The sequence below is a fragment of the Carya illinoinensis genome, chromosome 9 (genome assembly GCF_018687715.1).
Source record: "Carya illinoinensis cultivar Pawnee chromosome 9, C.illinoinensisPawnee_v1, whole genome shotgun sequence".
NCBI classification, from domain to species: Eukaryota; Viridiplantae; Streptophyta; class Magnoliopsida; order Fagales; family Juglandaceae; genus Carya; species Carya illinoinensis.
The window spans coordinates 4,499,360-4,526,774 of NC_056760.1; the positions used below are offsets into that span (position 1 = coordinate 4,499,360).

Genomic DNA, 27,415 nt, shown 5'->3' on the forward strand with positions numbered 1-27,415 from the left:
TTTTTATATAAATATATATGTATAATGCTGGTAATACGTGCATTTTCATGTATCTATCAAACTATATAATCATGCAAATTTATTGGGCCAAAAGGACTCCACTCTAAATTTTAATTACTCAAACTTCATTGAGTGGTGTGGGGTTTCGTGAGCTATACTTACTTTAACTTGAAAAACGAGAGAAAAAGAAAATAAAACTCCTTTTCTTAATCAACATTCACAGCATCATTGAATACAAAGAAAAAAGCATAGATCACGAGAGGAAACTAACCCAACCAACTGTATCTAATTCAAATGGTTGAGATGGCCGGCAAGGCACTTTCTTTCTCTATCTCTCTGTTTCTCTCTTCGTATATTTCCAAGATTACAAAAGGAAGATAACGACAAATAACGTAGTTCACGGGAATGGAATAGACTAAGTTGAAAGGACTCTTACATTGCTCAGCTGGTTGCCTCCAATGAAGACAAATCAGAAAGGGTACTGAGAAATGAATGTATGGTTTCTGTTTATATCTGCTCTCTCTCTCTGTCTCTGTCTCTGTCTCTCTCTCTGTAGTAGGTGGGTATAGAGGGGCATTGGAAACCTCATAGGACATGTGAAGGCACATGTGAAGCAGTCTCACATATAACGTTCAAGCTACCCATGTCACATGGTTTCTGTTCTGTTTTAAAAGAAACATGACCGATTTAGCCTTCCTCGATATAAAATACATGATATATAGTTTGTTTGATCTCTCTCTCTCTCTCTCTCTCTCTCTCTCTCTCTCTCTCTCACACACACACACACACACACCTATTAGTAATGAAACAAACATGATAACAATTAACAAAACAAGGAGACTATAATGTATGTTCAATGGGATTGCAAAATTACTAAATCCACAAAAACCAGCTCATGCACCAATCGAAAGAATTCCTCAAAAGTATTTTCTTCCATGCATGTTCATATATGCTGTTCCATATGACAGTTAGAAAGGCAGCATATATACTTTAAGAGTTTAATGTGTTGCATATATAGCAGTAACAAAGTAGACTTGCATATTATGCTATAAATTAAATAGCACATCTTCAACGCAATGAAAAAAGTTGACGTGAATGTAGTATATAGAATTTTGTCCCTTGCAACACTTCTTGTCATTTCGCAACTTCGATGCATGTGAAATAGATCAAATAGTCCAAATCTAGAACTGTAGCGAGCAAACTGCCTATAAAATACCCCTTATAACGTCCTTGACAGCCACCCATCTTCACATAATCCCAAACATCTTTCTCTCTACAATGGCAAAGAAGTTTTGCGGTCTAATGTTCTCTGTAATTATGATGCTGCATTTACTAGTAGAGAACCATGTAAGCCCACAATCTTAAGAGTTCTCTGTCTGCATGTCTCCCATATGTTGTCACTCCGACTTGTAAGGAGGCATTTCTGCCAGAATTTAGTAGTTTCTTTGTTTGCTTTACCTTTTTGCAACACTTTTCTCCTTGATTTGAGACCTAAAGTAGAAACATCGTAGTCAAGGTACATCCCATGTCCCTCCCGCTGTACATCCATCTTACAAGAAAGTAGAATAAACGATCATTTGTCATTCTTTCTCTGTTGGGCTGTTGCATGCCTTGCTATTCTGTTTTTGCATATTTACTTGGGACTACAGTTGTTTTTAACAAACTAGAAGGAAGAATGACCCAGCACAGCCTTTAGGTGACAGGACTATCATAACTCATAAGGTGACAACTAGGGTGCCTTTTTCCCATTTCCTGAGCAAAATGGATGTTCCCATAAAACTATATAAGAGGGTGTTTGGGGGTAGTCTTTCTCTGAATTCAGAAAAAAGAAGTGTAGAAACTCCATTTAATTTCCATACGAAGTTGTCAATTTTGGAGCTTAGCTCTTCACCAGAGATTTACCATCACAATCAAAATCTGTGAAAGTACCTCGCATATATGATTTCCCTTCCTTGGGTCTGTACTGTGATATCATTGCATAATTATGAGGTTTGTTTCAGCATATTTGCTAAGAATGTTTCTTGAAGCCTTGATAATGATTTAGGCGATCGAGACTGAGGCTCCAACCCCACAGCCCCAACAAAATAGCCAATTCCCAAAGGTGAGATTTGTTAATGGACATTCATCTATTAAAGTTACAGACAAATGTAGATAATGACCAAACTCTGATGTTTTTGTTTTCGTTCAAACTCAGTATGGTATCACCCAAGGCAGCCTTCAACCACAAGGTAAGGGCAGCTTAGCTAAGCATTGATAGAACATCAAAACAACAACATCGTTAATTGCGATTTTCCAAATCAAATTTCTCCAAAGCCCGATAACCATATAAGCTTGTCCAGCTTTTACGTTTCAATTATGTTTTATTCTTTAATTTTGTAGTATAAATATGAATACGATTGTGGGGGACTTGCATGCAGAGTGTGGTCCACGTTGCACACAAAGATGCTCAAAAACAGCGTTCAAGAAGCCATGCATGTTCTTCTGTCAAAAGTGCTGTGCCAAGTGCTTGTGTGTCCCTCCCGGAACTTATGGGAACAAGGAATTCTGCCCTTGCTACAACAATTGGAAGACCAAGAGAGGAGGACCCAAATGCCCTTGATCCTTTCTTTCTTTCTTTCTTTCCTAATTGCTTAATTTGCTACGCTACCTTCTGTAATATTTCATAAATCCTTCATCCAAATATCTGAACAGATTGTATCTAAGATCGTTGTTATCAAGAGACTAGAGATCGAGCAGTGTACTGTAGTTTTATTTTTTCAAAAAATAAAATAACATCTGGTATGATGGCGTTCCAGTAATCGTCTGGCTAATATCTACTGACTACAGAGTCGATGGCTGGGCTGGTTAATTCATTAGGCTCATTTTTAACTGGGATTTTGGATTTTTTTTGTGTGTGTAGGATAATGCACATATTAATGTACCAATATATAAATAAAGAGTTAAGGTTGTCATCTATCCTGTGGAGTTACTAAACTGCCACATAATATTTGGGCCGGAAGTATCGAATGATCAGGTCGATCTTTGGGCTTTAATATCATTTCGGTCAGCGTGCTACGTTGAACTCAGCCATGCATCCAACGCTCCAATTAGGACGGTCTTGGGAAAGAAAAAAGGTCTCTTGATCAGGCTCTTGTGGGAGACAAAGTAACCAAGAAAGCGGATTTGAGGAGAAAATGAGATATTTCCCGTATCGATGTTGCTCCCTGCGCATGGTACGTCCCTGCTGGTTTTGCTGCTGCTGAATATGGGCGGGACGAGCTTTAACGAGCTAGCATGCATCGGCAGCAGCGTTTCTCCTTCTGGTTTGAAGGGGAAGAGCCACGCTTTGAGGAGGGGCGTCAACTGCAGCAGGTTTTAGACTTCGAGGGTAAAAGAAATCTGTAGGGAAGAAATGAATAAAAGAAATGAACCGCTTGGAGCGCCCCCCCTCCCTCTCCCCCCGGCTCTCTTTTCTCCTCTTCCTCTTTTTAAATTTATTTATTTATTCTTATTTAATTAATTTATTATTTATTATTTTTATTTTTTTGTGATTAAAAAAATATTATTTAATATTATTATGAATTTTTTTAAATATTTAAAAGTATTAAAAAATAATATTAAAAAGAAGAAGAAGAAGGTGGCTCTAGAAGCGCCTGGAAGAAATTGTATTGACGCCCAGCCATATTGGAACACACTTTTACGACGGAAAATGATAGTCATCCGCTCAGCTTATACGGCTGGATTTGACCGCCCTGGGGATTTTTTTTTTTAATTTAATATTAAAAAAAGATTATTAATGAAATTATATATATTTTTCTTAATAATTAACGATAAAAAAATTTCAAATACCTTAGGAGGCACGCCCCTATAATTGTTCTTTATATAATATTCCAATTTCATCAATAATTAGAAAAATTAATTAACAAAATGACGTAATTTAATGTAAAATATTATTAAATTAAGTTAATTTATAAATTTATTTTTATAAGATACTTTATAGTTAAAGAATTTTTCAAACTTAATACAAATATTAACATTTTTCAAATTTACACTAATTGGTTTATTTGAATGGAAAAAAAATCAAAATTGGCATAAAATAGAGAAACAAAAGCCGATTATTTTAGTAAAATTAGAGCATGCATCTTGTCAATATATATATATATATATATATCCACATAATTGAAAATAGAAATCAAGCAATTCTAGAAGCTATAGAGAAATTTGTAGCAGTAGAATGTTCAATGAAGCACACAAGTATTTTGTAGACTTGGACCACACGAACAACATTTTAACAGGTTTGACCTAAATTAATTTATTTCTTCGTATATTTTTTTACAAATAAAATATGATATTAAAAAATAATATTTTATTTAAATTTAAATTTTTATCTCATGTTATCTCAATTCGTTATTCAAATTTCGTGATTTAAAAACTTTGTTTGAATCTTTTATTTATCTTTTAATTATAATTCATAAATAAATACGTTTGGCAGTTAAGCTTTTGCTTTTCTTTGGAAATTGTGATCATGTCGATGTGAGATCTTGATAATGGAAGCTGAGATCTTGATAATCATAACGTCCCAACATTCAATGTGAGATCTTGATAATTGAAATTACAGAGAAAAAAGAAAAAGAAAAAGACGTGCAGTTCATGCGTGTAGTCTGAGAAGTGATCAGGATGAATAACATGAAAAATATTATTAAAGAAGCTTAATTTCTAGCTACGTAGATCAACCCATCAATTCAGAAAGCTGGGGCAAAAAAAAATATTAATCCATCCATATTTTACACGAGCCATCGAAAAACCCTTACAGAAACCCTAATCCGCAGTTAAAACAAAAGAGATAAAAAAGATCATCTAGCTAGCCTCAGTTTTTGGAACAGTTTGACACAAAAATGATGGCCTTTTTACGACGCAACTCGCTCTTGATAATGCAGGGAGAGGGAACCAATGCCGTGGAAGGAGGAGGTAATTGACAACAAAGCTTGTTTCTTTCTGGCACGTCGTCGCCGTCTGCATCTACCTTTGGTGGTTGGACACGAAGAGCGACAGGCATGTTGTTGTTGCCGCCGCCGCTGCTGCTGCTGTCCGCATTGACAGGGGTCGTACGAGGGTAATAGAAATCAGTGGGGAAGAAGTTATATTGAAGGCCAGCCATTAATGGAGCTCTTGATCAAAGGCAAACAGTTTACAAGAATTGAATCCTGTGGTTTGGTGCTTGGGATATGTGGGGAGTATGTTGGTATTTATTTATAATAGAGAGAGAAGCGATCATTGTTCATGGCTTGGGCCACAAGTTCTTCGGAAGTGTAGTTTCCGTTTCCGAGTAGAACTAGAAGACTTCTTTCTCAGTTTCTTGCGCGTGAAATCAAAGTCATTGTGGGGGAGGGCCAGGCCCATTTCCGTGGACCGCAAGGTAATTGGACCGTATACTTTTCCGACCCAACTTTCCTAATTAAAGAGTTGTGTGTGATTTTATTCACCTCTAGTTTAATTTCTAGATCTTTTGAAAGAATATTAAGGTATTTTTCTGCCGATGGTATATACTCTTCTACGTAAGATGCAGGCGCAGAGATTAATATCTATTAAACAAATGACATCATGATGAGAGGAGAAGCATTATTAACGTTTTGATTTTCTTCATATTTTATTTTAATAAAATATTGATAAGTTGACTTTTAGTAGTTTGATTAAATTGCACGCCTGAGTGAGGCATATTCTAGCATATTCACATCAAGAAAGCAGCCTCAAGGGCGGCGCGAGGCTGCTTACCCATGATGAAAGTTGAAAGTCGTGCTCTTGAACATGAGAGAAACGGATGTAGTTGAAGAACCAGAAGGCATATTATATTTCTTATTTTTTTGGTGGTAAACCAGGCCATCTCAATCGTCCCATAAAACATTTGAATCCAATTTGTCAAAAAAAAAAAAAAATCTACTTGCAAGTTTCCTTTCCATGCATTTGTTTCACAATTGCAAGTTTCTCCACTTCCATTGAAAAGTTCTGAGCAATTCTGTAACATTGGGAGTACATATCCAAAATCACACTGCATGTTTAGGTTAATTATAAACATGGAATATGGGCTTTCAAAGATAGACATGTCGATGATCAAGTTGTTCATCCATTTCTAGATCATAATAAGAAGAAAAAATCGTTTGAAGACACAAGTTGTAGAACATGCTGAATTATTTCTTTGATAACCACAATAATAACTCTTTTCTGATCACCCGATAAGACTGAAATTTACTAATTATTACAAGAACGAACAAAATTTTTTTTCCCCTTTTTATCATGACAGAAAACTTCTAAAAAATAACCCATCCAGCTTCATGGGGATCAATCTACATGACATAAGCTTCTATTAAACTGAAGACTCCGTGGGATCTTGTGGAGTCTACGGCAACCACCCACGAAAGCGGTCGATTCTGCTAAAAGTTGAGATGTTGGGGCATACAGCTTGATCATGATCATGCTGTCCTTGATCTAACCTTGCGTCTGATTCTTCTGTAGTACTAAAGGGTGGAATTTAACAAGGTTGTTCTGAATCAGAGCTTTAGAACCGTCAAAATCTTTGGTCGCCTCCTTGATGGGGCCTTGCTGCTGGAGAGGAAGAACCACTTTGTGAGCTGCGTCTGAGGACACAGACTGTGGACGAGGGTAAAAGAAATCAGTGGGGAAGAAGTTGTACTGAAGGCCAGCCATGTGATCTGAAAGCACTGCTGATAAGAACTTGGTTGATTTGAGAGAGATCACGTTTACCTCCAAATACTTCGTGTCTATATTTATAGAGAGGAGAGACGGTACTTGAGTTAAACATGTGAGTTCTTTCTCTACCAATAATATAATTAAAAAAGAAAATAATTAGTTTGTAGTTTTTTCCCCTCTTCTATATGTTACATCAAACTCATGAAGGGTGCCACCGGCCCATTTTGAGCACATGCTTTTTGATTAATTTTCTTAATTCGCATGCAAAATCCTCTTAATGAAAGAAAACTAGAAAACCCAAAAGAAAAAAAAAAGGAGATTTTTCCTGGGAGGTTCGATGTAGTTGCAAAAACAACAGGGGATATTCGATTTGACTTCCTGGTATGGAGTTCTGGGTGGATACGGCTCCCACTTTCCCACCTAACAAATGTTGCGCCTTGCTTTTAAACGTGGATTCTTAATAGATGCATTGAGAAGATGGACGCCAACAAGACTTTAATGTGCCTACTTCACAAGAGCTCACGTGTCGATGTGTGCGAGTCAATTACTGTCATCAGGGGTAGCTGAGTTTGCCTTTCATCTCGTTCTTCCACACCGAATGCTTTGTGTTACTGCGGAAATAATCAGATGTTTTTATAATGAGAGAATTGAGTGGTAATGTTGAATAAAATATTATTAAAATATATTTTTTAATATTATTATTTTAAAATTAAAAAAAATTAAATTATTTATTATATTTTATATAAAAATTTAAAAAAATTATAACGATGAGATGCGATGAGATGAGATAACCTTTGATCCGTTATGGGAGATGTTCTGCTTCTCCACATGCATAAGCTTGCTGCTTACAGGCCCAACTATGTGGGTTTGACTCCCCCACCCATGTTTTTCTTTTTAAGGTCTTACAATTAGGCAGACACCAATTCCGTAGCTAGCTTAATCCTGGTCAGGAGCCACCTGTATGCATGTTTGTAACTTTGTTCCTTGTTCTTCATGTGTTAATGTGGACGGAAAAGGTTTGGTTACTAGATAACGGTAATTTATCTGCAGTCATTGGCAAGAGATGGTCTGGATAGAGAAACAAGTATATATTTATCTGATAGTTTCCGGGATAATTTGCAGTACCACGTTTTAAACTAGTGATTGTGGTGAACCTTTCAGTCTTCAGAACTCGAAATAGCATTTTCGTGTATAAAAATGTGAAATAATAACATCTCTTCATTTTTCACAACCTTTACTGACCTCAAATAAGCCTTGGAATCACACAAGAAGTGTATGCATTTTACAATCTTCATTAACTCATAATTGGCATCTACATGGTATATGTACTAAATGACAGAATGAATAAGTTTAGTTGTTCAGCCAAACGGTCGTCTCTGGGAAAATTTTCTCTGAAGTGGTGCTACAGAGCCATCTCCAGTGACCATCACAATATAGCTGCTTTTTATCGCCTCACCTGTATAAAAAGAATTTGTAAGACTCCAAGGAGAAATATGCATTATTCTTGGTTTATTACATGTTACGTTAAGAACAGGGGCATTATGTTCACGATCTATCTCTAGTGTTATTAGTTTCTTCTTTCCAAGGTTTTTACCTTTGTGACATACGGATTGAACACCGTTTTGCATTATTGGAAGCTGCTGCATCTTTTCTTTCATCTTTCAATGGTTGGGATGACTGTTTCGAAAGCTTGAACAAGCAGTTCCACTTTTCTTTTCCGTGCCGGTGTTAATCTTGCAACAACTTGTTGAAGTGCATAATCAAGCATCCATTCCTCAGCATTTTTTCTCTGATCCATGCCCTGATGCCTCAATTGAACTTTTTCTCTCTCTGTATTGGGCTCCAAAGGCAGATCACGTGGCTCCCGTGCATTAAATTTCCCTACCTTTTCCAATGCCTTGGTGAATCTTTTAAGCAAGATCCACTTTTTCAGAGTGCTCCAGTTCCTCGGAATTTCCTTGTTTGATTTTTTTCCCACGTTCATTGCTGCTTTATCTCCTTCTTGGGTACTGATATTACCATATTTGAGCCATTTTTCTCCTGGATCTTTCTTGTGGGACTCTGTGAAGCTGTCTTTGCAATTAGAGATGAATGGTTCCCCTCCCTCACCAGTTTTCTCTTCTGAGAGTCTCTCACCTGGAATCATGTCACTAGTGCTCATTAGATCATTAGGTGAGAGGTCCTGTATTTCTGGAAGACTGATTTCATCAATTGCTTCTTCTACCAGCTTAATGGCTTCAATACGGTGGAGTTCAACCTTTTGCTCATCTGCCTCATTATACCTATTTGTTTCTTGATCAATTTCTGAGGAATCTTGGCCAGAACTAGAAATGCTTGCTTCTGGCAATGAGTCGGCATCATCCAATTGTTCTTCTTCACCTGCTTCACCAAAATGTAGCTTGGGTCCATCTGTTGCTGCAATACTCGACACCATGTGCTTATACACCAAGTACCACAACCTCATGTTTCTCTTTTTTTCAATCCGGGCCTCATTTGCTACATCAATGGTGCAGTCATGCTTAAATTCTTCAAATGAAGAAACTTCTGGAAAGGATATAGATTCTAGCGCAGTTCTTCCATTTCTTTCTTCTTCGGCTTTTATCTGTTCCTTCAATGGGCAAGGTGCACTGATCAATAAATGCATCCCTGAATCTCTGGCCTCTGATTCTGAACCACTGTTGTAGAATTGTGAACTTAAAGTTATTTCTTTGGAGACTTTCCAATTCTTTCCAACTTCTTCATGACAGGTGCTTACAATGTCCTCTGGCTTCGAGGAGAATTTATTACCTGAGCTGGGATCTTTGATCTCTGGTGAACAACTAATGATGGAATCGGGTGGACCGTCAGCAAGAAGGAATTTATTCTCCACCTTATCAAGATTGATGGCAGAAATTTGCTTTTCCTTCCATTCTTCATCAGTGTCTTGAGAGGCAGTTATTTCCTGTGCTGTTTTAATGCAACAACAATCCGAACTTGTTTCTCTGAGCTCAGAAAATTTCATTGAAGGGATCTGTTTGTCCCTGAGAAAATCACCGACTTGGTCTGGGTAAGCTTTGAAAGTTTTCTCATGAAATGATGTTTTCCCAATCAAAATTTCAGCAAACTCTTCATAGTTACTTTCATGACTTGTTTCTCCTCCTTCTTGAGTTGAGGAACCATCACAGACACAGGCTTGAATGGGATTGGCTCGAGTGCGAACTGCAGAATTGGACCTTTGGCTAGTTTCAACTTCTGACAGTGGAAGAACTGACTCAAAAGCTTCGACAAGAAGAGCTACTTTTCGTTTTTGAGCTGGAGCTAGTTTAGAAATGACCTGTTGAAGTGCATTATCAAGCATCCATTCCTCGGTGCTTTTTCTCTTGTCCGTTGTCTGGTGCCTCAAATGGACTTCTTCTGCTTCTGGGTCAGGCTTCAAGGATAGATATCGTGGCCCCCGGCGGTTGAAAATTTTCACCTTCTCCAATGCCTTGAAAAATCTATTGAAGATAATTAGCTTTTTCAAATAGCTCCAGCTCTTGGGTGCTTTCTGGTCGGATTCATTTCTCATGTTTGACGCGCTTTTCCCTTCTTTGGGAGTGCCAATGCTATCAGCTTTGAGCCATGTTGTTTCTGGATTTTGTACCTTACTATCTTTAGCTGGCTCGTATGAGGCTGAGATGCTCCATTCCCGGCCCTCTCCATTACTCTTTTTGAAGAGTTCCCGGTCTGAACTTATGCTACTACTAATTGATGCATCATCCGTTGGGTAGTCTTGAAATTCTCGGAGAAGGATATCATCAAATGCTTTTTGTACCAGCTTAATGGCTTCACTCTGCCTGAGCTCATTTTTTGGGTGATCACGACTTTCCCTGGATGTGCCCTTACCTATTTCAAAAAAGCCCTCAGAAGAACTGCAGTTGTTAGTTCCAAGCAAGTTGTTGGTATCCTTCACTTGTGCTTCATCCTTCACTTGTTCTTCATCCTTCAATTCCTCTAGAGGAAGCTGGTTTCCAGCTTTGCTGTCGATACCTACTACTGCATGCTTATACATCAGGTGCCACATTCCGATGTACTTTTGATTTTTAAACTGCATTTTGTGTTTTGCATCATTGATCATATTGGGCTTGGAGTCACTTTGGGTAGAGATCTTGTGAAAAAGTTCATGTTCCGGCTCCAATTCTCCTTTCTTTTCTTCATTGCCTGTGATTTGTTCCTCCAATGAGTCCAGATCAAATTCAGAAGAGCCATCGCTGTTACTACCTGTTAGTTCTAGAAATTCATCATCGGTTGGTCTTCTAGTTTTATCAATGAGAACGGAATTAGCCTCCGCCTCTCCATTGTTGGGTGTACCAATTTTCTCTTCTTTTCTGTCTTCATGAGTGGCTTCAGACATATGCGAGTACTTAGTGTCACTAAGCAGCATCTCATCCTGATATTCCAAATCACTGAGTTCTTCATCTTCTCCACCTGATATGCCTACTCCATTTGCCATGCCCTTTGGTTCTTCAGCTTGATTTTTTACAAACAAGTCCCTGCCATCTTTTTGTTTGACAGGAGATATTGCTTTGGTGGCATTAGCAACTGCAAGATCTCCATTATGGAGCATTTGGTTTGCCTGAAGTCCTTTCTTCCTATTTCCAGAACGTTTGCCGTTAGAAAATTGACACTGCCGTTTCATGCTCTTCTGGGTCTTAGGCAATCGCCGCCTCATGGAAATGAAGCGCCTCAATGGAGGAGCAGCATTATGGTGATGGCCATGAAGGGAGCAATAAGTATATGTACAAACATTCATGAATGAAGTTCCTGTAGATTCATGTTCCCCAGGCTGAAGCTCGAGCTCCAATGAGTTAGGGAATTTGGAATCCTTGAGAATTGAAGAACAGGTAGCTTTATTCATGCTTGAGTTAGGAGATTGACATATTTGACAACATTTCACCGTGGAAGACTTCTTTGATTTGAAAGTACCCATTTTTGTTAAGACTCTCACAGGTCTCAAACTTGATGCTCTAGTTACAACTCTCACAGATTTGTTACTAGACAAAGTAGATTTCGGCTTTGAAACACATGATTTTTTCCTATTTTGATAACAGCTACTAAAACTGGATTCAGAATTACGGGATCTTGCCTGATACCGGAATTTGAAGCTTCTTGTGGAAAAACGTGGCCCCTCCAATTTTTCCTGCCTGATTGATCTTGACCTCTTTGCTTTTCTCTGCACCTCAGTCCCTCCAGAGCTTTTACTCATCAAAGTCCTCTTGAATTTCAAACTAGCCATTCTTGCCAATCTCTTCTCAGGCTTTAAACTCGATCTCCTTGCCGAGGTTGTCATTGGATTCTGTTCACAAGAAGTAATATTTGGTGTATAAGAAAATCTCTTCCTGAATTATTGTTACCAAGACTAGATTCAATGATTTCAAGTACTTGCCTGAAAACTTCCCTTCCTCCTTGCATCTGAACTGCTTGTGGCCTTCATATAACTTGGCGACACATCTGACATCTTATTTGGAGTGGACTGTCCCGAGCTTGGTGGATTAGCAGAGAAGGCAATGAGGTGACCATTTCGAGATTTCGTTAATCTGTTGGATGATCTTAAACTTGGAAATCTTGAGAACTTGATTGACCTCAGCTTCTTCAGTTTCTTCTTTGGATCCTTTCCTCCCCTGTCACTGTTGTCCCCAAAACAAGATGAGTCCTTGGTTATAGATGCCATCTCAGACTCCGCAGACCCAACACTATCATAATCGGTGCCAGCTTCAAGCTTGTTAGAAATCATTCTTTGAATTTGTAACGAGAGTATTCAACGCTATGCTATGGAGGTTGGAGTTATCTTTCAGTCTCTATCTTTACTCTGCGGTGGAGAATTAAGCTTTGGAAGAAAAGCAAAAGTGCCCTTCTGGCTGTCTGGGAAGGACAAGGGATTCAAAAGCTTGTGCCTGGTTATAGCGACTCGTCTTCTTCATCTTCCTCCAACTGCTTTTTAAAATTTCAGCCATGACTTTGCCACGTTACCAAGTTTGATTATGGTGGAGAAAGGGACAGGAAGATGCCTTGACTTGTACAAACACAGAATGCATGCCAATGACCTTGTCTTTCCGATTCACTCTTTTTTCTTTTTTTTTTTTGAAGCTTTTTGGTAGAGAATAATGCCAGAAACTTGATCATTTTCGTACACATGTCGTGCTGATGAAAAACTCCAAAGACAATAAAGAAATATTCAAATCTTAGCTTAGATTATAATATTGGAATAAAGGCTTGACATGATCAGATCATTCCTGTGCATGTAGATCTTAAAAAATGTCACAGTATTATTGAGATGATGTTGAAAGAATCCTAAGATATGATGACCAGCTGCAACATGCTAGCATGACTTTCTTTTTCCTGTGAATTGTAAAGGCGCATGCAGTGACCCACACGGTTTGTATGTGAAAATATTATTCCTGAAAACAATGCGTGGCTCTTAGACTTTAATACCATAAGATATATTGTATTCCCTTCAACATTTACATGGTTTTTTTTATGTCAAAACTTGATAGCAAATGTACAAATCAACGAGTCGTTGCTTTGAAAATTTCAGATTTCGATTAGTCAGATCAGATGCATATTTTGGTCCCAAGTCCAACGTCAAAGTAATTGTAAAAGTCACACAATTATTTTGAAAAGAAAAATAATTTTTTAATAATAGACCATACTCTTTTTCAAAACGACTGTATCGTATTCACATAATTCACAATTATTTATAATATTATTCATCACAAATTCTAATAAAAAAAAATTAAAGAAAAAATTTACTCGAATAGTTTCTTATATTTCCTAACAACTTTTGCAAAAATACATGTCCAAACTTTTTAGAGAACTCTTAAAATTTTTCGGATCAGGCTCGTCTAATATTATTGACAGATATTCATAACGTATTACTTTTTTAATAGAAAAATGAAAATTTAATTTTGGAATAAGATGAGAATACCTTAAAATTATATAAGTCTAGTCCTTATCTTGATCCCGATTGATTAAAAAAGAAAGAAAGAAATTGATATATTCTACAAATGGACGGTTGAGATTTTAAAAAATGACCATCACAAGGAAGACAATAGGAGGTGGACACCAAGCAAAACGCGTTGGTTATATTTTCATGGGCCATGGGCAAAGCTGGACCAGCAAAATGCTTTCTGGCTTCGGGATCCATTTTCAATTCCATTGCGTAATTTTGGGGCCGGAGGGCCCAGGACCCATCATCTTTTAAAAAAAGCACCAACTACTCTATTTTTTGTGGGGACCCAAAATAAATTTTCATGTCCCTGCTGATTTGGTAATGGAGCTTCATGTTGGCAATTATGTTTGTGAGGGGTATTCATTCCCAAGGCTTGGCCGAGCCGAACAAGCCCAACTTGCGGGGCACTAGGCCTAATGGCCCGAGTGGATAGAATGGGCTGGGATAAATTGGCCCAAGAAGCCCAAGAGAAGGAACAGTTAAGTGACACGAATTAGTTAGGGGCTGGCAAATAGATTGTCTAACACCCCTACTAGCCAACAACCTTGGGTTGGCCTTGTTGCAGGCCTAGCGACAGTCCAAGTGCTTGAGGTCAGGGACAATTCTTGTTTTTAAACCCCAACGGTTTAATAGACCTTAAGAGTGGATGTACCTAACCAAAGCCACGCCGCATTTAATGAAAAATAGAATCGGGTATGCCACAACGAGGAGCCACGCCACATTTAATGAAGGACGATGGTAGGCATGCCACGACATGCCTCCTAGGTTATCAGTGGTCACCACGATCAAGTCAAGCAAGCATGTTGTATGACAGAAGGCAAATAAGGGGGATGTGACCTAAGTACTAAGCGACACTTTCACGATCTCACTTCTAGAGATCATCCCTACCAAGTATATATATCCCACCTGAACAAGGGGAGGGCTCTATAAATACTTTTTACACTCAAGCTCATACAATTCTCATACATAGAACCACATACTGACTTAAGTATTGGAGGTATTCCTCGCTATTCGGAAACTCTCATTTCTCCATACTTGCAGGTGCAAGTTGGCCCCTTTGGATTTGCTTGGGCAACGAAACACAACATCAATACATTTGGTAGTACTCTATCTCAATTTACAATTTTTTCAAGGATTAGTTTTTTATTTTTTTAAAGACATGTGAAAGATAGAATGCAAGATTTAATTAATTATTCTTTTTTTATTTTTCCAAATTACAGTACTCATTTGGTTCAGGCAAATGCTGCCAACCTAGATTTTGACACTATTTTTTGAAAAATACGAGTCGTACGACTCTATCAACTTCTGACTTTTCTCTTTTCGTCAAAATACAACCACGTTATATGTCTCACTACAATCTACATGCCCTGCATAGACTTGCTCAATGATTCATTTCATTTTATGTCTATTTGTGGATATAAAATTGGGAAAAAATTTGTAAGTATAAATAAAATAAATTTACAAATTTACATGATTTATATTTAAATTTATTTTATAATTTGACATTTTATGTAATCAATTTGTGAATTTATTTTTATAAAATTTCTTATGTCATTAAAAATAGACAAAATAAACCTATTAACAATGAGAATACAAGTAAGATATATTCTTCCACAGGTTTTAACTTTTCTTCTCCGACTCATCGTGGGCGATAGTAGTAGCTCATAAAGAGCTTCAGTCCGAGTCTCCACTATTTTCAAGTTAAGATTTATCGAGAAACAAACAAAAAATATGGATAATTGTTGAAGATCTAATGATCCAAAAGCTCTAGATATATTAATTTAATTAAACCTTTAATCCTTGTGATCATAATATTCCATCACGTTTTTTAATTCGACATTTATGGTAGCTTATTTTATTGACATTTGACACTAATTTGGTACGAACTATATTTCTTTTAGTTACTTCATTGATTTATCAGTATTTAATGACTTAACACTATAACCATATAAAGTATCAAGACATTTTAATCCAACTTATAAATCGTCCCGTTCCTAACTTGAAGTCATATGTGATTTTTACTCTAATTCCAATTGTTAAAAACTTAACCATTGATTCAAAAATTCTAAAATTATTGGATACTAACCTTCATAAGATAACAAAAACCCAATGATCAACCAACCATATCGACCAACAAATTTTGTTTTCGTTGTCATCATTTAAAGTGCAAAATATTTGTTTTTTTTTTTTTTTTTTTTTTTTTTTGTGTTTTCTTTCTTGTAAGGAACAAAAAGAGCTTCCGTTTAGGCATTAAAGTTTGGGAACCAATCGTATTTCAATCATCACTTTCTTTAAATAGATAGTTCTAACGATCTGCCAAAGCCAATGTCTTTCTTATCCTCTTCCACCTCATCGAACTCTATTTATTACCCCGTCACATGCTTCATCCGAATCTTCACTCCACTCCGCCGTTTCCGTCATACCATCTGTATCTTTATCTCATACCAGAATCCCAATCTCAATGATCGTAGGTTTCCATTTTTTCGGTACTATTCTTAATAACTCTTACGCGTATCTCTTTTAAATCAATTCTATAATTGTATCCCTTTTGGATTAGGTGGGATTTCGTTTCTGGTTTTTTGGACAGGTATTGATGGTTTTGGGTCCAACCCATTTGGCTATTGATTTTATATTTTGGTTGTATTTGGGCATTTGAAGGGGAGATTTGCGTGTTTTTTTTTTTTTCCCTCTCCTATATGAGTTTAAGATAGGATTTACGGGTATTTTGAACCACAGTTGGGATTTGAAAGCGTCGCGGCAGTTGTTCTTTTATCAACGTTGTTGGGGGTGAAGTGTGTGGAATTGGGGAATCTGACCACCGGTGTTTTGAGGTTCCAATGGTCATGGGAATTTTGGGGGCTCTGATCTTGAGCTTAATTGGATGTTGAGTTGCCGAGTTGGTGGTGATTGGAAGTTTGAGAATTTGTGGTCTAATTGTGCGCTTTGGCATGAGGTTCAGGATCAAGAACTTGGCCTCTGTTACTTCTATACATGCTTGAAATTTAATATGTGCAATTAGGCTTCTTTTTTTAGAATTATACAAAATTAAGATTTTTAGAGTTACACCAACGAACACTATTTTTCCCTAATTCTTTGGAGCTAAAGGATTAAGCATCAGATGCAATTATAGGAGAAACCAGCTATTCAAGTTTTGAGGTTGAAATTGTTTTCTCATTGATTTCGTTTTTAGTTCTTGGCAGATATCCAAGTTTAAGTTTTCCGAGACAAACCCATTCGCATAATCACCCTCTCAGGTTTCATTAAATTTGACAGCCAAACACAGCCTGTATTTTATGCATGTCCGGCCTTTCATTCTTACATCTATACGTAATTTTTTAAATTTAGGTTGCCAAGTGATCGTCTGCATAATAGTATCTTAGAACTACTGTAGGTTTTTTTTCTCCTTCAGCCTTGAGTAGATTCGGCAGTGATACCGCCACTCATTTAGAAGCAACCTATTATATTGACAAAAAATGGATATTAGTAACGAGGCCAGTGTTGATCCCTTTTCAATTGGACCTTCAACCATTGTTGGTCGGACGGTTGCTTTCAGAATTTTGTTCTGCAAGTCAATCTCGCATTTGAGGCATCAAATACTTCGTGTGTTGTGGAGTTTCATATATACATTTAGGGACTTTGTGGCACCCATGGCTGCATGGTTGCATCCCCGAAACCCACAAGGGATCTTGGCAATGGTGACAATAATTGCCTTCTTGTTGAAACGATACACAAATGTGAAGCAGAGGGCTGAAATGGCTTACCGGAGAAAGTTTTGGAGAAATATGATGAGAGCTGCATTGACCTATGAGGAATGGGCTCATGCTGCGAAGATGCTAGATAAAGAGACCCCAAAGATGAATGAGTCTGACCTGTATGACGTAGAACTAGTGAGGAACAAGCTTCAAGAGCTCCACCATCGTCGCCAAGAAAGATCTCTGAAAGATATTATCTTTTGCATGCGGGCTGACCTTATCCGAAATCTCGGCAATATGTGCAACCCTGAGCTTCACAAAGGTAGGCTTCAAGTGCCCAAACTCATAAAGGAATACATCGATGAGGTCTCAACTCAGTTGAGAGTGATCTGTGATTCGGATTCAGAGGAGCTAACATTAGAAGAAAAGCTTGCTTTCATGCATGAAACAAGGCATGCCTTTGGGAGGACAGCTTTGCTCTTGAGTGGGGGTGCTTCCCTAGGAACTTTTCATGTTGGCGTTGTTAGAACACTGGTTGAGCATAAGCTTTTGCCCAGGATAATTGCTGGCTCTAGTGTAGGATCCATTATGTGTGCTGTGGTTGCCACTAAGTCATGGCCTGAGCTGCAAAGCTTTTTTGAGGATTCTTTACACTCAATGCAGTTTTTTGATCAGATGGGTGGGATTTTTACTGTAGTTAAGAGGGTCATGACACAAGGGGCTGTTCATGAGATCAGAAAATTGCAGATGATGTTAAGGCATCTAACAAGTAACCTTACATTTCAAGAAGCTTATGATATGACTGGTCGAATTCTTGGGATAACAGTTTGCTCCCCAAGGAAGCATGAGCCGCCTAGATGCCTTAACTACTTGACTTCACCTCATGTTGTTATATGGAGTGCAGTGACTGCTTCTTGTGCGTTCCCGGGCCTCTTTGAGGCCCAGGAGCTGATGGCAAAGGATAGAAGTGGAGAGATTGTTCCTTATCATCCACCATTCAATCTAGGTCCTGAGGAGGCCTCTGGCACTCATGTTCGTCGGTGGAGGGATGGTAGTTTGGAGATTGATTTGCCTATGATGCAATTGAAGGAATTGTTCAATGTGAATCATTTTATTGTTAGTCAGGCAAATCCTCATGTAGCACCATTATTGAGGATGAAGGAATTTGTGAGAGCTTATGGAGGCAACTTTGCTGCCAAGGTATGTATATATTTCATGGGAACTTCAATCCATTTTATGCGTTATTCTTGGCTAATGCTTGTTCTTGTGTCCCTGATTCCTGGCTAATGCTTGTTCTTGTGTCCCTGATTCCCTAACGCCCCCACAACCACCGCCACCCCCCCCCCCCCCCCCCCCCCCCCCCCCCCCCCCCAACCGAAAAACAAGCAATATGAGTTTGTACTAAAGTTTCAGAGATTTGACCATCCGACTCTTAGTTGTCTGATATTTTCTGAACATTATCAGGAGTCAGGACTGGTTCTCCTTTTTTATGCTTGTCAGTGCACTAGGTGAACCGTTGCTACTTGATACCAATAGAATATAGCTTTCTGAAGATGAATGGGCTGACATTTTTTTTAAGATAATTATACCTTTTCCTCCCCTCCGAGCCCATCTCATAGGTTAAAAGAGATTGGTTGTACTTGTTGATCCTGGTCCTCTGCAATGATTAATCTCTTCTTCCTTTTTTATGATAGTCTAGATGGTAGAGTTTGGCTTTCTTCTCCTTGAATTAGGGTCAACCTTTCTTTCTATTTCTTTTCTTCTTTTAATTATTTTTTATTGGAACATAATTAGAGAATTTTTAAAACTTGTTGGAATGAAAAATCATTGGTATCTGGTGAAACATGATTCTCTTGCATTAATTGCTTGACCTGTCATTTGAGTAGAGATTTTATGCTCATGGCTTGCTTATATTTATTTGATCTTAAATTTCAAACGGGTTAGGTTGATTCACAAGTAAATGATAAAGGGTCACAGAGATTTGTTTATGTGTGATGCACAGAGCCACAGAGGAGTCGGTACACTTAGTTGGAATGTCATAGGACCTGCACTTGATTGCAATATAATGGCACCTACACTCAGTCAGAATGTTACAGCAGCAAATATTGATGTTAATTTGAACCGTAGAATTTCACACCACATCTTAAATGGACTCCAGCTCAAATATTTTTCCAAAAGATTCTTAATAATCTGAAGTAGTGTCTCATCTTGTTTGTTTATGCTAGATATGATTTGAAGGATAGGAAAATTTGGTTAAGAATGGTGGGCTCATTGGTCCATGCCTAGTTATTATTGGTTTCAGCTATCAAATCTTTTTCTTGGCATTTTTGTGTGAAAGTTAATCTTTCTTAATCCTTAATCTTGTAGCTTGCTCATCTGGCTGAGATGGAGGTGAAACATAGATACAACCAGATTCTGGAACTTGGTTTCCCTTTAGGGGGACTGGCCAAGCTGTTTGCTCAAGATTGGGAGGGTGATATCACCATTGTTATGCCTGCCACGCTTGCTCAGGTATGTGCAAAGAGAAGTTGTAAATTGAAGAGGGTATAACCAACCCTAACGACAAAACTTCTCAAAAGTTTGCTTGACTAAAACTTCAATAGTTAAAATGAAAATTGTTGAATACTTGCAAGCTGTCAGAAGCCTAGCTTTAAAATTCTCTTTGTTTTCATCAATTGAAGAATTCTCACACGGCTAACAATTTATTCTCTCCCACCTCTTATTGTTGTTCCAGTACTCAAAAATTATACAAAACCCATCATATGTGGAGCTTCAAAAGGCAGCAAACCAAGGGAGACGGTGCACTTGGGAGAAGCTCTCAGCCATAAAAGCAAACTGTGGGATTGAGCTTGCTCTTGATGAGTGTGTTGCAATTCTCAACCACATGCGTAGACTCAAAAGGAGTGCTGAGAGAGCTGCTGCTTCTTCTCATGGTCTAGCCAGCACAGTGAGATTCAGTGCTTCCAGAAGAATTCCTTCTTGGAACCAAATTGCACGGGAGAATTCCACAGGTTCCCTTGAAGACCTCCTTGCAGATGTCGCTCCCTCATTTCATCAAGGAGTTGGTGGATCCACTGGAGGGGGACCTTCAGGTAAAAATTTGCGAACCCATCGCAACATGCATGATGGAAGTGATAGTGAGTCCGAAAGTGTTGATTTGAATTCTTGGACAAGGTCTGGTGGGCCCTTGATGAGGACTACTTCAGCTGAAAAGTTTATTCACTTTGTCCAAAATTTGGATATCGATGTTGAAGAAAACAGAGGTTTAATAGCTAATGCTAATTCCATTACACTTCACATAGTTGGCAACAATCAATGTTATCGTAGCCCAAGGGTGAATACTCCAGATAGAAGCTCAGAAGGCACAGAATCCGATCAGAGGGATCTTGCAAACATAGTTTCCACTAATGGTTCCAGCATAACAGTGACTGAAGGCGATCTTTTGCAGCCTGAGAGTACCCATAATGGGATTGTGTTTAATATTGTTAAGAGAGAAGATTTGACAATCCCACCTAGGAGCCATGATGCAGAAAGTTACAGCAGTGACGTTCCTGAATGTCTGCATCTTGACTGTCTTGAAAAGGAGATTGATACTAGCTCTACATCTGAATATGGTGATGAAAATGTCACCCCAACAAACAGTCTAGATCTTCCAGTTTCTACTTCTAGGGATCCTCCTGGCATAGATGATGATAGCAGTCAGCTTGTTGTTGATGATCAATTTTGAGGATCATTTTGTTTCAATGATTCTGGATTTTGCATTTGATCGCTAGATTGTAATCAAATCTGAAGTTCTAATGTCTCCAGTGAAGTGTTGGACCATAACTCCAAGAAAATATTAGAAGGGCTACCAAAGCAGCTTGAAGTTTCAAATAGCTACCCCATTTGGTATTGCACTTCGTGGTATTCCCCCACTAATTTGCAAAGAAAGTCTTGATTCTGGATTTTGCAGACATCGTGGCGTTGAATATGTAAGCTAATCATGTTTAGTAGATACCACAGCTGATCATGTCATTCGTATATGTCAACAAATGAATCTCTATTTATCTCACTCTCAATGTTTGTGCGCGCATGCATGTGTATATGGATGGAGGGAGGGATGGATGTATATGTGTATATGTGTGTATGTATGCATGTATAAATGTATGTTGGAAACATAAAAAATGAGCCAAAATGGGAAAGACTCCTTTTTACACATGCTTACTAAAAAAAAAAAAAAAAGTTGTTTATTCCTTTATGCCTCATTTTATATCAAATTAAGTGGAGCATCATGTCTATGAAAAGTTTCACAAAATTTGGTTCTAAATTTCTGGTGAACCTAGAACCTTCTAAATTTCTGGCGAACCTAGAACCTTTGGAAGAATCATTGATCCTTTTTCCCATCAAGCAGTTCCATGCTTCTCAAAAGCACTATTTTTCTGTCAATTTTTCTCTTGGATAAATGAACCGATCACATCTGTGTGGATGATTTCAACAATTTCTAGATCCTAAAATAGGGAGGCTCCTACTCTTGTGGCTATTGTAATGGAAGAAATTATACTTCGTTGTCAGGGTTTGTTGCTTTTTCTGCTTTGTGGCTGGCTGTGTTTATTTTGTAATTCTCTCAAGCCGACGACCATGAGGGAGAAAAAGATGGAAGATAAAGGCGATCATCCTGACCCATGATCGATTTCACGTGGCTCATCTTTCCACCCAACATTTGCTGAGAAATTGCACAAGCTTTTCGTGCCCAAAGCACATTTTCCTTTGCTGATGAAAGTTCCATTACAAATGCTTTTGTCCTGGTACGGTGATAAATTAATTTGGCAATGAAGCAGTTGAACAGTCTTACTATGCACTTAAAAGTAGTATGAAAGGAAACTTCTCCGCAAGGATGGATTACTTTTATCAATGTTGACATGCATCCAAGTTCAGAGCATAAGAAACACAGGATAGACCGGACAATCCTATACAAATTTCTCGTGGACAATATGAGTAAAATGGCAACATAAAATAGTGAGATTTTGTTGCCCAGATGACTAACACAAGAGGGGGGGTGAATTGAGTTGTATAAAAAAAAAATAACAATTATAAATCAAATATATAATATAAAATATAAACAAAATATAAAATAACAATAAATATAAAGAGTAAGGGTAAGAGAGAAGCAAACTCAGTATGTTAACGAGGTTCGGCCCCACTGCCTACGTCCTCGCCTCAAGCTACCCCTTGAGGATTCCCAAATTCATTATTCAACCTCCTTCAGGTGGAGATAGAAACCTATTACACCTTTGAACAATACCGCTACAAAGGATCCGTGTAGAACACCCTCTACACTTGCAATCACCTTACACGTGGTGATTCAACTATTCCCCGTGTAGAATACTTTCTACACACACAAGGGTTATACACACATTTTTTCTGATACAAGAGCTGATAGTGGGTAGGTTATCAGAAAACACTCCTCAATGAGTGAAATAAGAACAATACAGCGCAAACTATATCTCTCAAAATGAATAAGGATTAAGGCTCAATGCTTAGAGAAGAGAGAATGAAAGTTTTAAATGAATGTTGTATGCTCTTGATGTTGTAAATGTGAAGCTCTCAATTGATCTATTTATAGGCATATGAGACTTCATATTCAAATTTAAAAAGATTCACATGTCAAAGACAACATCATTCACTTTTTTCAAAAAATTCAAATAAAAGGTTCTTCTTTTTCAATTGTCAAAGACAACATCATTCACTTTTTCAAAGAATTCAAATAAAAGGTTCTTCTTTTTCAATTGTCAAAGACAACATCATTCACTTTTTCAAAAAAAATCAAACCTAATCTTTTACTTTTGGCATATGACAAAATGAGCACACTTTCATTTTCAAAAAATTCAAACCTAATCTTTTACTTTTTGTATAAGTCTAAAAAAGCATCAATCACTTTTGAAAATATTCAAATAAAACTTGCACATGTGAAAGATGACAATCAATCATCTTTAATATTTTCAAAGTTCAACCCTTTAATCAAGGCATGCACATGCAAAAGATGACAATCAATCATCTTTCAAAATTTTCAAATTTAATTTTCAAAAATATTTATGCACATGTGGAAAATGTATTTTAATGCTTTATGATAAAATATTAATTTTGAGCATTAATCCTAATTTCGAATTTTGAAGAGATTTACAACATTACTCTATAATTTTAATGTGAACTTGTTCCCTTCTTACTCATGCTTGTTTCTTTGATGTGCTTGACTCCATTGTGTAGACAATTTGAGTTTGAGACTTCTTTATTCTTTGAATTCATTTGTTATCATCAAAATCCATGTGTAGATTTATAATCACATAAAACTTGAAACCTTGAGTTCAACAGATTTTAATGCTAGTTTCTCACAAATTCGCACCATGTTGTGTCTGCCGAACTGACTGCCCCACTCACAGACAAAATGCAAACAACTCCCACTTTGAATTTTCTTTATATGGTTTTTGAGAGGCAGCCACAGCCACCCCACTTTTTGGAATTGAATAGTGAATTACTAGTGATTCCACTTAACGTCTAGACAGTAATAGCCAAGTAGCAAAAACAAAGACAGCTGGGTTGGAAAAATAGAACATAATACATTGGCCCATGCCATCAAATCAAAACAAAACAAAACAAACAAAAAAAAGAGAGAGACAAAAAGGGATGGATGCCAACGAGTCAAACATCCATCTCCCTTTAGGGGCATCAAAAATAAATTGTCGGTATATAATAATATACAAATTCTATATATAGTTATTTTACGTATTATTTTGTGTATTTTATTAATATAATTAATTATATATTAAAAAAATTATTACAGTCAATAACATCAATAAAATATATAAAAAATTATGTAAAAATAATTATATACAATATTCTTTCAATAATAATACAAGATTGTTGTATAGGTCCAAGGAATGATTCCCACCGAGGTTGGGAGGTACATTGGGCGTGGGCTGGCATAAAGCATTCGAGACAAGTGAAGTGAATGTCCAGTTGTATTTTCCACGTCTCTGTGTGCGTCTCTCTCTCAATTATTTGAGATTTTTCCCATGTCGACCAAGGAGGCTATTACAACTATGATATATATTTAGGGCAGAATATCCTTCTCGCATCACATATTATATATAATTTAGTTATTTTATTAAATATATGATATATAGATGATGAATAGAATAAATTAATTAATTTAAACAAAATAAAACAAAAAAAATAAAAATAAAAATAAGTGTGGCGGGGGTGGGATGATGAGTATCAAAACTCTTTAAGCGATGCTTGGAGAATGATATGAGATAAAAAAAAAATTATGAATAGTGATAAAGTGATTTATGAATAATAGTAAGATAGTTTGAGTTAAGTATTTACTAAATTTTGGAAAAGAAAAGAGAAAAAGTTAAAGAGTTTTGGTACGTACAAGCAAAGTCACGTACTAATCTACGAACCAATACTGATTCTTTCATATTTAAAATTTAAATTAGCATTGTTTTTAATAAAATATACTTTTTGATCAATTATATTATATTGATGCACATATTAGTGCGCAGTTGTATTTTAAACTAGATTTTTCATTTGAGAAAGTTGAATAGTTTTTTTTATTTTTCGTTTAAAATTTGAAAAAATTGTAATGATTAGTTTGAAAAAAATTTAATGATCAGTTTAAAAGTATCTGTATTTGAATGATATTTGAAAAGGAAATGAAATGAGATGAAATTGATCAATTGTTTCCAAACATCCCTTTAAATTTGTAAAAGATTATTATTTATTTAATAAATCTACATACAAATAATTTTTACTCTTTCTATGAGTCAAGATCAACCTTTGAGTATTATTTATATGATTTAACAAGTATTACTCTTTAGGAATATGATAAATTATAAATTATGTTATAATTAATAGTTAAAAATGAAGACTTTCATAATTTAATAATAGTCCAATTAATATTATAAACATAATTCAAAATGGGAAAAAAGTAAATGAACGTGGTGGTCGTGACTGTTGCAATAAGGGATCGAGTTTGAAATAAGGAGATATGCTGGCTTCAATTCAATATCAACCACGCGGCCATTCCTCTTTGAAATTCATGTGGTTGTGAAAGAGAGAAAAGACGTAGTAGTAAAGTCAGGATTATCTTTTTCATTTTTCAACTTGTTTGAATTGGATTTCCTCCGTAATTAACGTTTACTATTTATAAAATTATGGCCATGATTTAAGGTTATGGACAATGAATTATTATTGTCTATCAATCTTAATTTACTCTTTATGTAACCTTATTTATTATATAATAATCTTGAAAATGTAAATGTATTAGTAATATATTTTGTAACAAGTCTATGCGCTGATGGATGAATAGTTGTAACTCGATTAAGTCCATATCAATCCGTGACAATGGGGTTTTACTATTAATAAGTCCATATTAACAGTCGGGAACGTCATTCACAGTCAATGCAACTTAAAAGATGCTTTGTATATTCATGGCGATCTTGATAGAATATGGCTAATATAAGCCCAACTTCGACCATTTATTTCTCTGATCGGCAGTTGGATAAGAACTTTATCCTCTTTTTTATTATTTTTTTTTCCTTGAAATGCAGTTTTCTGCGCCTTGAATTCTATAAGTGCCTGAAGTGTCTATTAAGTTACAATTAGACTACGTTTAGATGTAATTTTAGATGATATGGAAACAATAATAAATTATTTACAGATAATAATAAAATTCACTTACCAAACACAGCTTTGAACTGATGCCCCCACCTACCTTGCAGCTTCTTCAGCAGCTGTTTGAGTAAAGTCTCTTTAGACTCAGCCTCACCCTACTCATGGAAAGACTCAGCTACCATTTTAAATGTGAACAATAAAACTATTATTTACAGAGGTAGAAGTGTAGGTAGATGGTTGAATGCTTTGGGAGGAAATGTGAACTCATGAACTGGATTTTCTCAGCTAGCTTTTAAGTATGGATGAGTCGGTCGGATCAAAGTCAGGAGTCACTAATTAAACATTTTCCTAATTTACACGTCATTGTGACTTTGTGAGGCTTTTTCCCACATTAATCCGACAAAACATTCTCGGAAGTTCCACACCGTTTTTGTTAATTGTGGGTACGAAAAAAGTGCATGCATCGTAGGATTGAGTTATGCAACACTCATCCGCTTTTCAAAAAAAGTTAATCAATTTATAATTTTAATAATGAATTTATATTAAAATTTTATTTTACTAATAATAGATTTCCAATAAAAATGCACGAATTTATCAAATATAAAACTGTATATAGTATTCATTGAGAAAATTGTCATTGATGTGGTTGTTAAGGATGGTGAGGTAGTTGAAAAAATTTATAAGCCTGATACACATAAAATCGATTCAAGAAGTGAGGTTTGTTTTTAATCTTATAAACATACTCAGAATTTTATCTACAGACAACGTGAGATTTATTTCTTAACAATACGCTATCAAATGCAATGCATGGGTGTCTTATCACCAGTGATGATTATTCATGCTCCCATGCCTGACCAACCTTGTTCTACCCCCATCCATCATTGACATTATTCATCCTCCCAGATCTCTTATTTTCCATAGAACAAACATAACTGAAAACAAAAATACTTTATTTATATAAGACTTATATGAAAGTAAACTTACAAATTGATATAATTTGATGTGATATGTCAGATATAAATTTACTTTTATTATAAACTAAATCTAACAGATTCCATGAAACTCATATTAATTTGTAAATTTACTTTATATAATTTTTTTATATTTGTAGTAGTTCTCTTCCAAAAACCTGATCTGGGCCATGATACTTGGGTTATTTCATAATTGTGGCAATCTCGATTATTTTGAATAAGAGATGAATGAAATCAATAATAAGGCAAATAGAAGTTTGAAAATAGACTGGAACCCCCTAAAAAAAGAGGGCTCGTGTTAGACGAGTTTTAAGCTTAATAATATATTGCATCTGCACCATTGAGATATTTTAGAAATTTTGTTAATTTCCAAATAATAGATATAAACAAATAAAATGGATCAAATAATATTTATCGAGAATTTAATGATTCTTCATAAATTCAAATGA

At 36.5% G+C, this 27,415-nt stretch overlaps 3 protein-coding genes and 1 long non-coding RNA gene across 4 annotated transcripts; 3 read left to right on the plus strand and 1 right to left on the minus strand.

Moving 5' to 3' along the window:
- Window positions 1-1,191: 1,191 nt before the first annotated feature.
- On the plus strand, window positions 1,192-2,798 carry LOC122276386 (protein GAST1). Its single transcript, XM_043086052.1, has 4 exons — window positions 1,192-1,347; window positions 2,045-2,101; window positions 2,195-2,228; window positions 2,418-2,798. Exons 1-4 carry the CDS (start codon window positions 1,279-1,281, stop codon window positions 2,597-2,599), a joined length of 342 nt encoding a protein of 113 aa, XP_042941986.1. The 5' UTR covers window positions 1,192-1,278; the 3' UTR covers window positions 2,600-2,798.
- Window positions 2,799-7,847: 5,049 nt separating this feature from the next.
- LOC122275167 (calmodulin binding protein PICBP-like) lies at window positions 7,848-12,436 on the minus strand. The gene is made up of 3 exons (XM_043084138.1): window positions 12,089-12,436; window positions 8,279-11,998; window positions 7,848-8,140 (listed from the first exon to the last, which is right to left on the minus strand). Exons 1-2 carry the CDS (start codon window positions 12,434-12,436, stop codon window positions 8,339-8,341), a joined length of 4,008 nt encoding a protein of 1,335 aa, XP_042940072.1. The 3' UTR covers window positions 7,848-8,140; window positions 8,279-8,338.
- LOC122275168 lies at window positions 10,579-12,892 on the plus strand. Its single transcript, XR_006228495.1, has 2 exons — window positions 10,579-10,717; window positions 11,218-12,892. It is a non-coding gene; the product is annotated as an uncharacterized LOC122275168 (long non-coding RNA).
- A 3,043-nt stretch (window positions 12,893-15,935) lies between these two features.
- On the plus strand, window positions 15,936-21,415 carry LOC122275268 (triacylglycerol lipase SDP1-like). Its single transcript, XM_043084254.1, has 3 exons — window positions 15,936-18,543; window positions 19,711-19,854; window positions 20,078-21,415. Exons 1-3 carry the CDS (start codon window positions 17,125-17,127, stop codon window positions 21,068-21,070), a joined length of 2,556 nt encoding a protein of 851 aa, XP_042940188.1. The 5' UTR covers window positions 15,936-17,124; the 3' UTR covers window positions 21,071-21,415.
- Window positions 21,416-27,415: the final 6,000 nt, after the last annotated feature.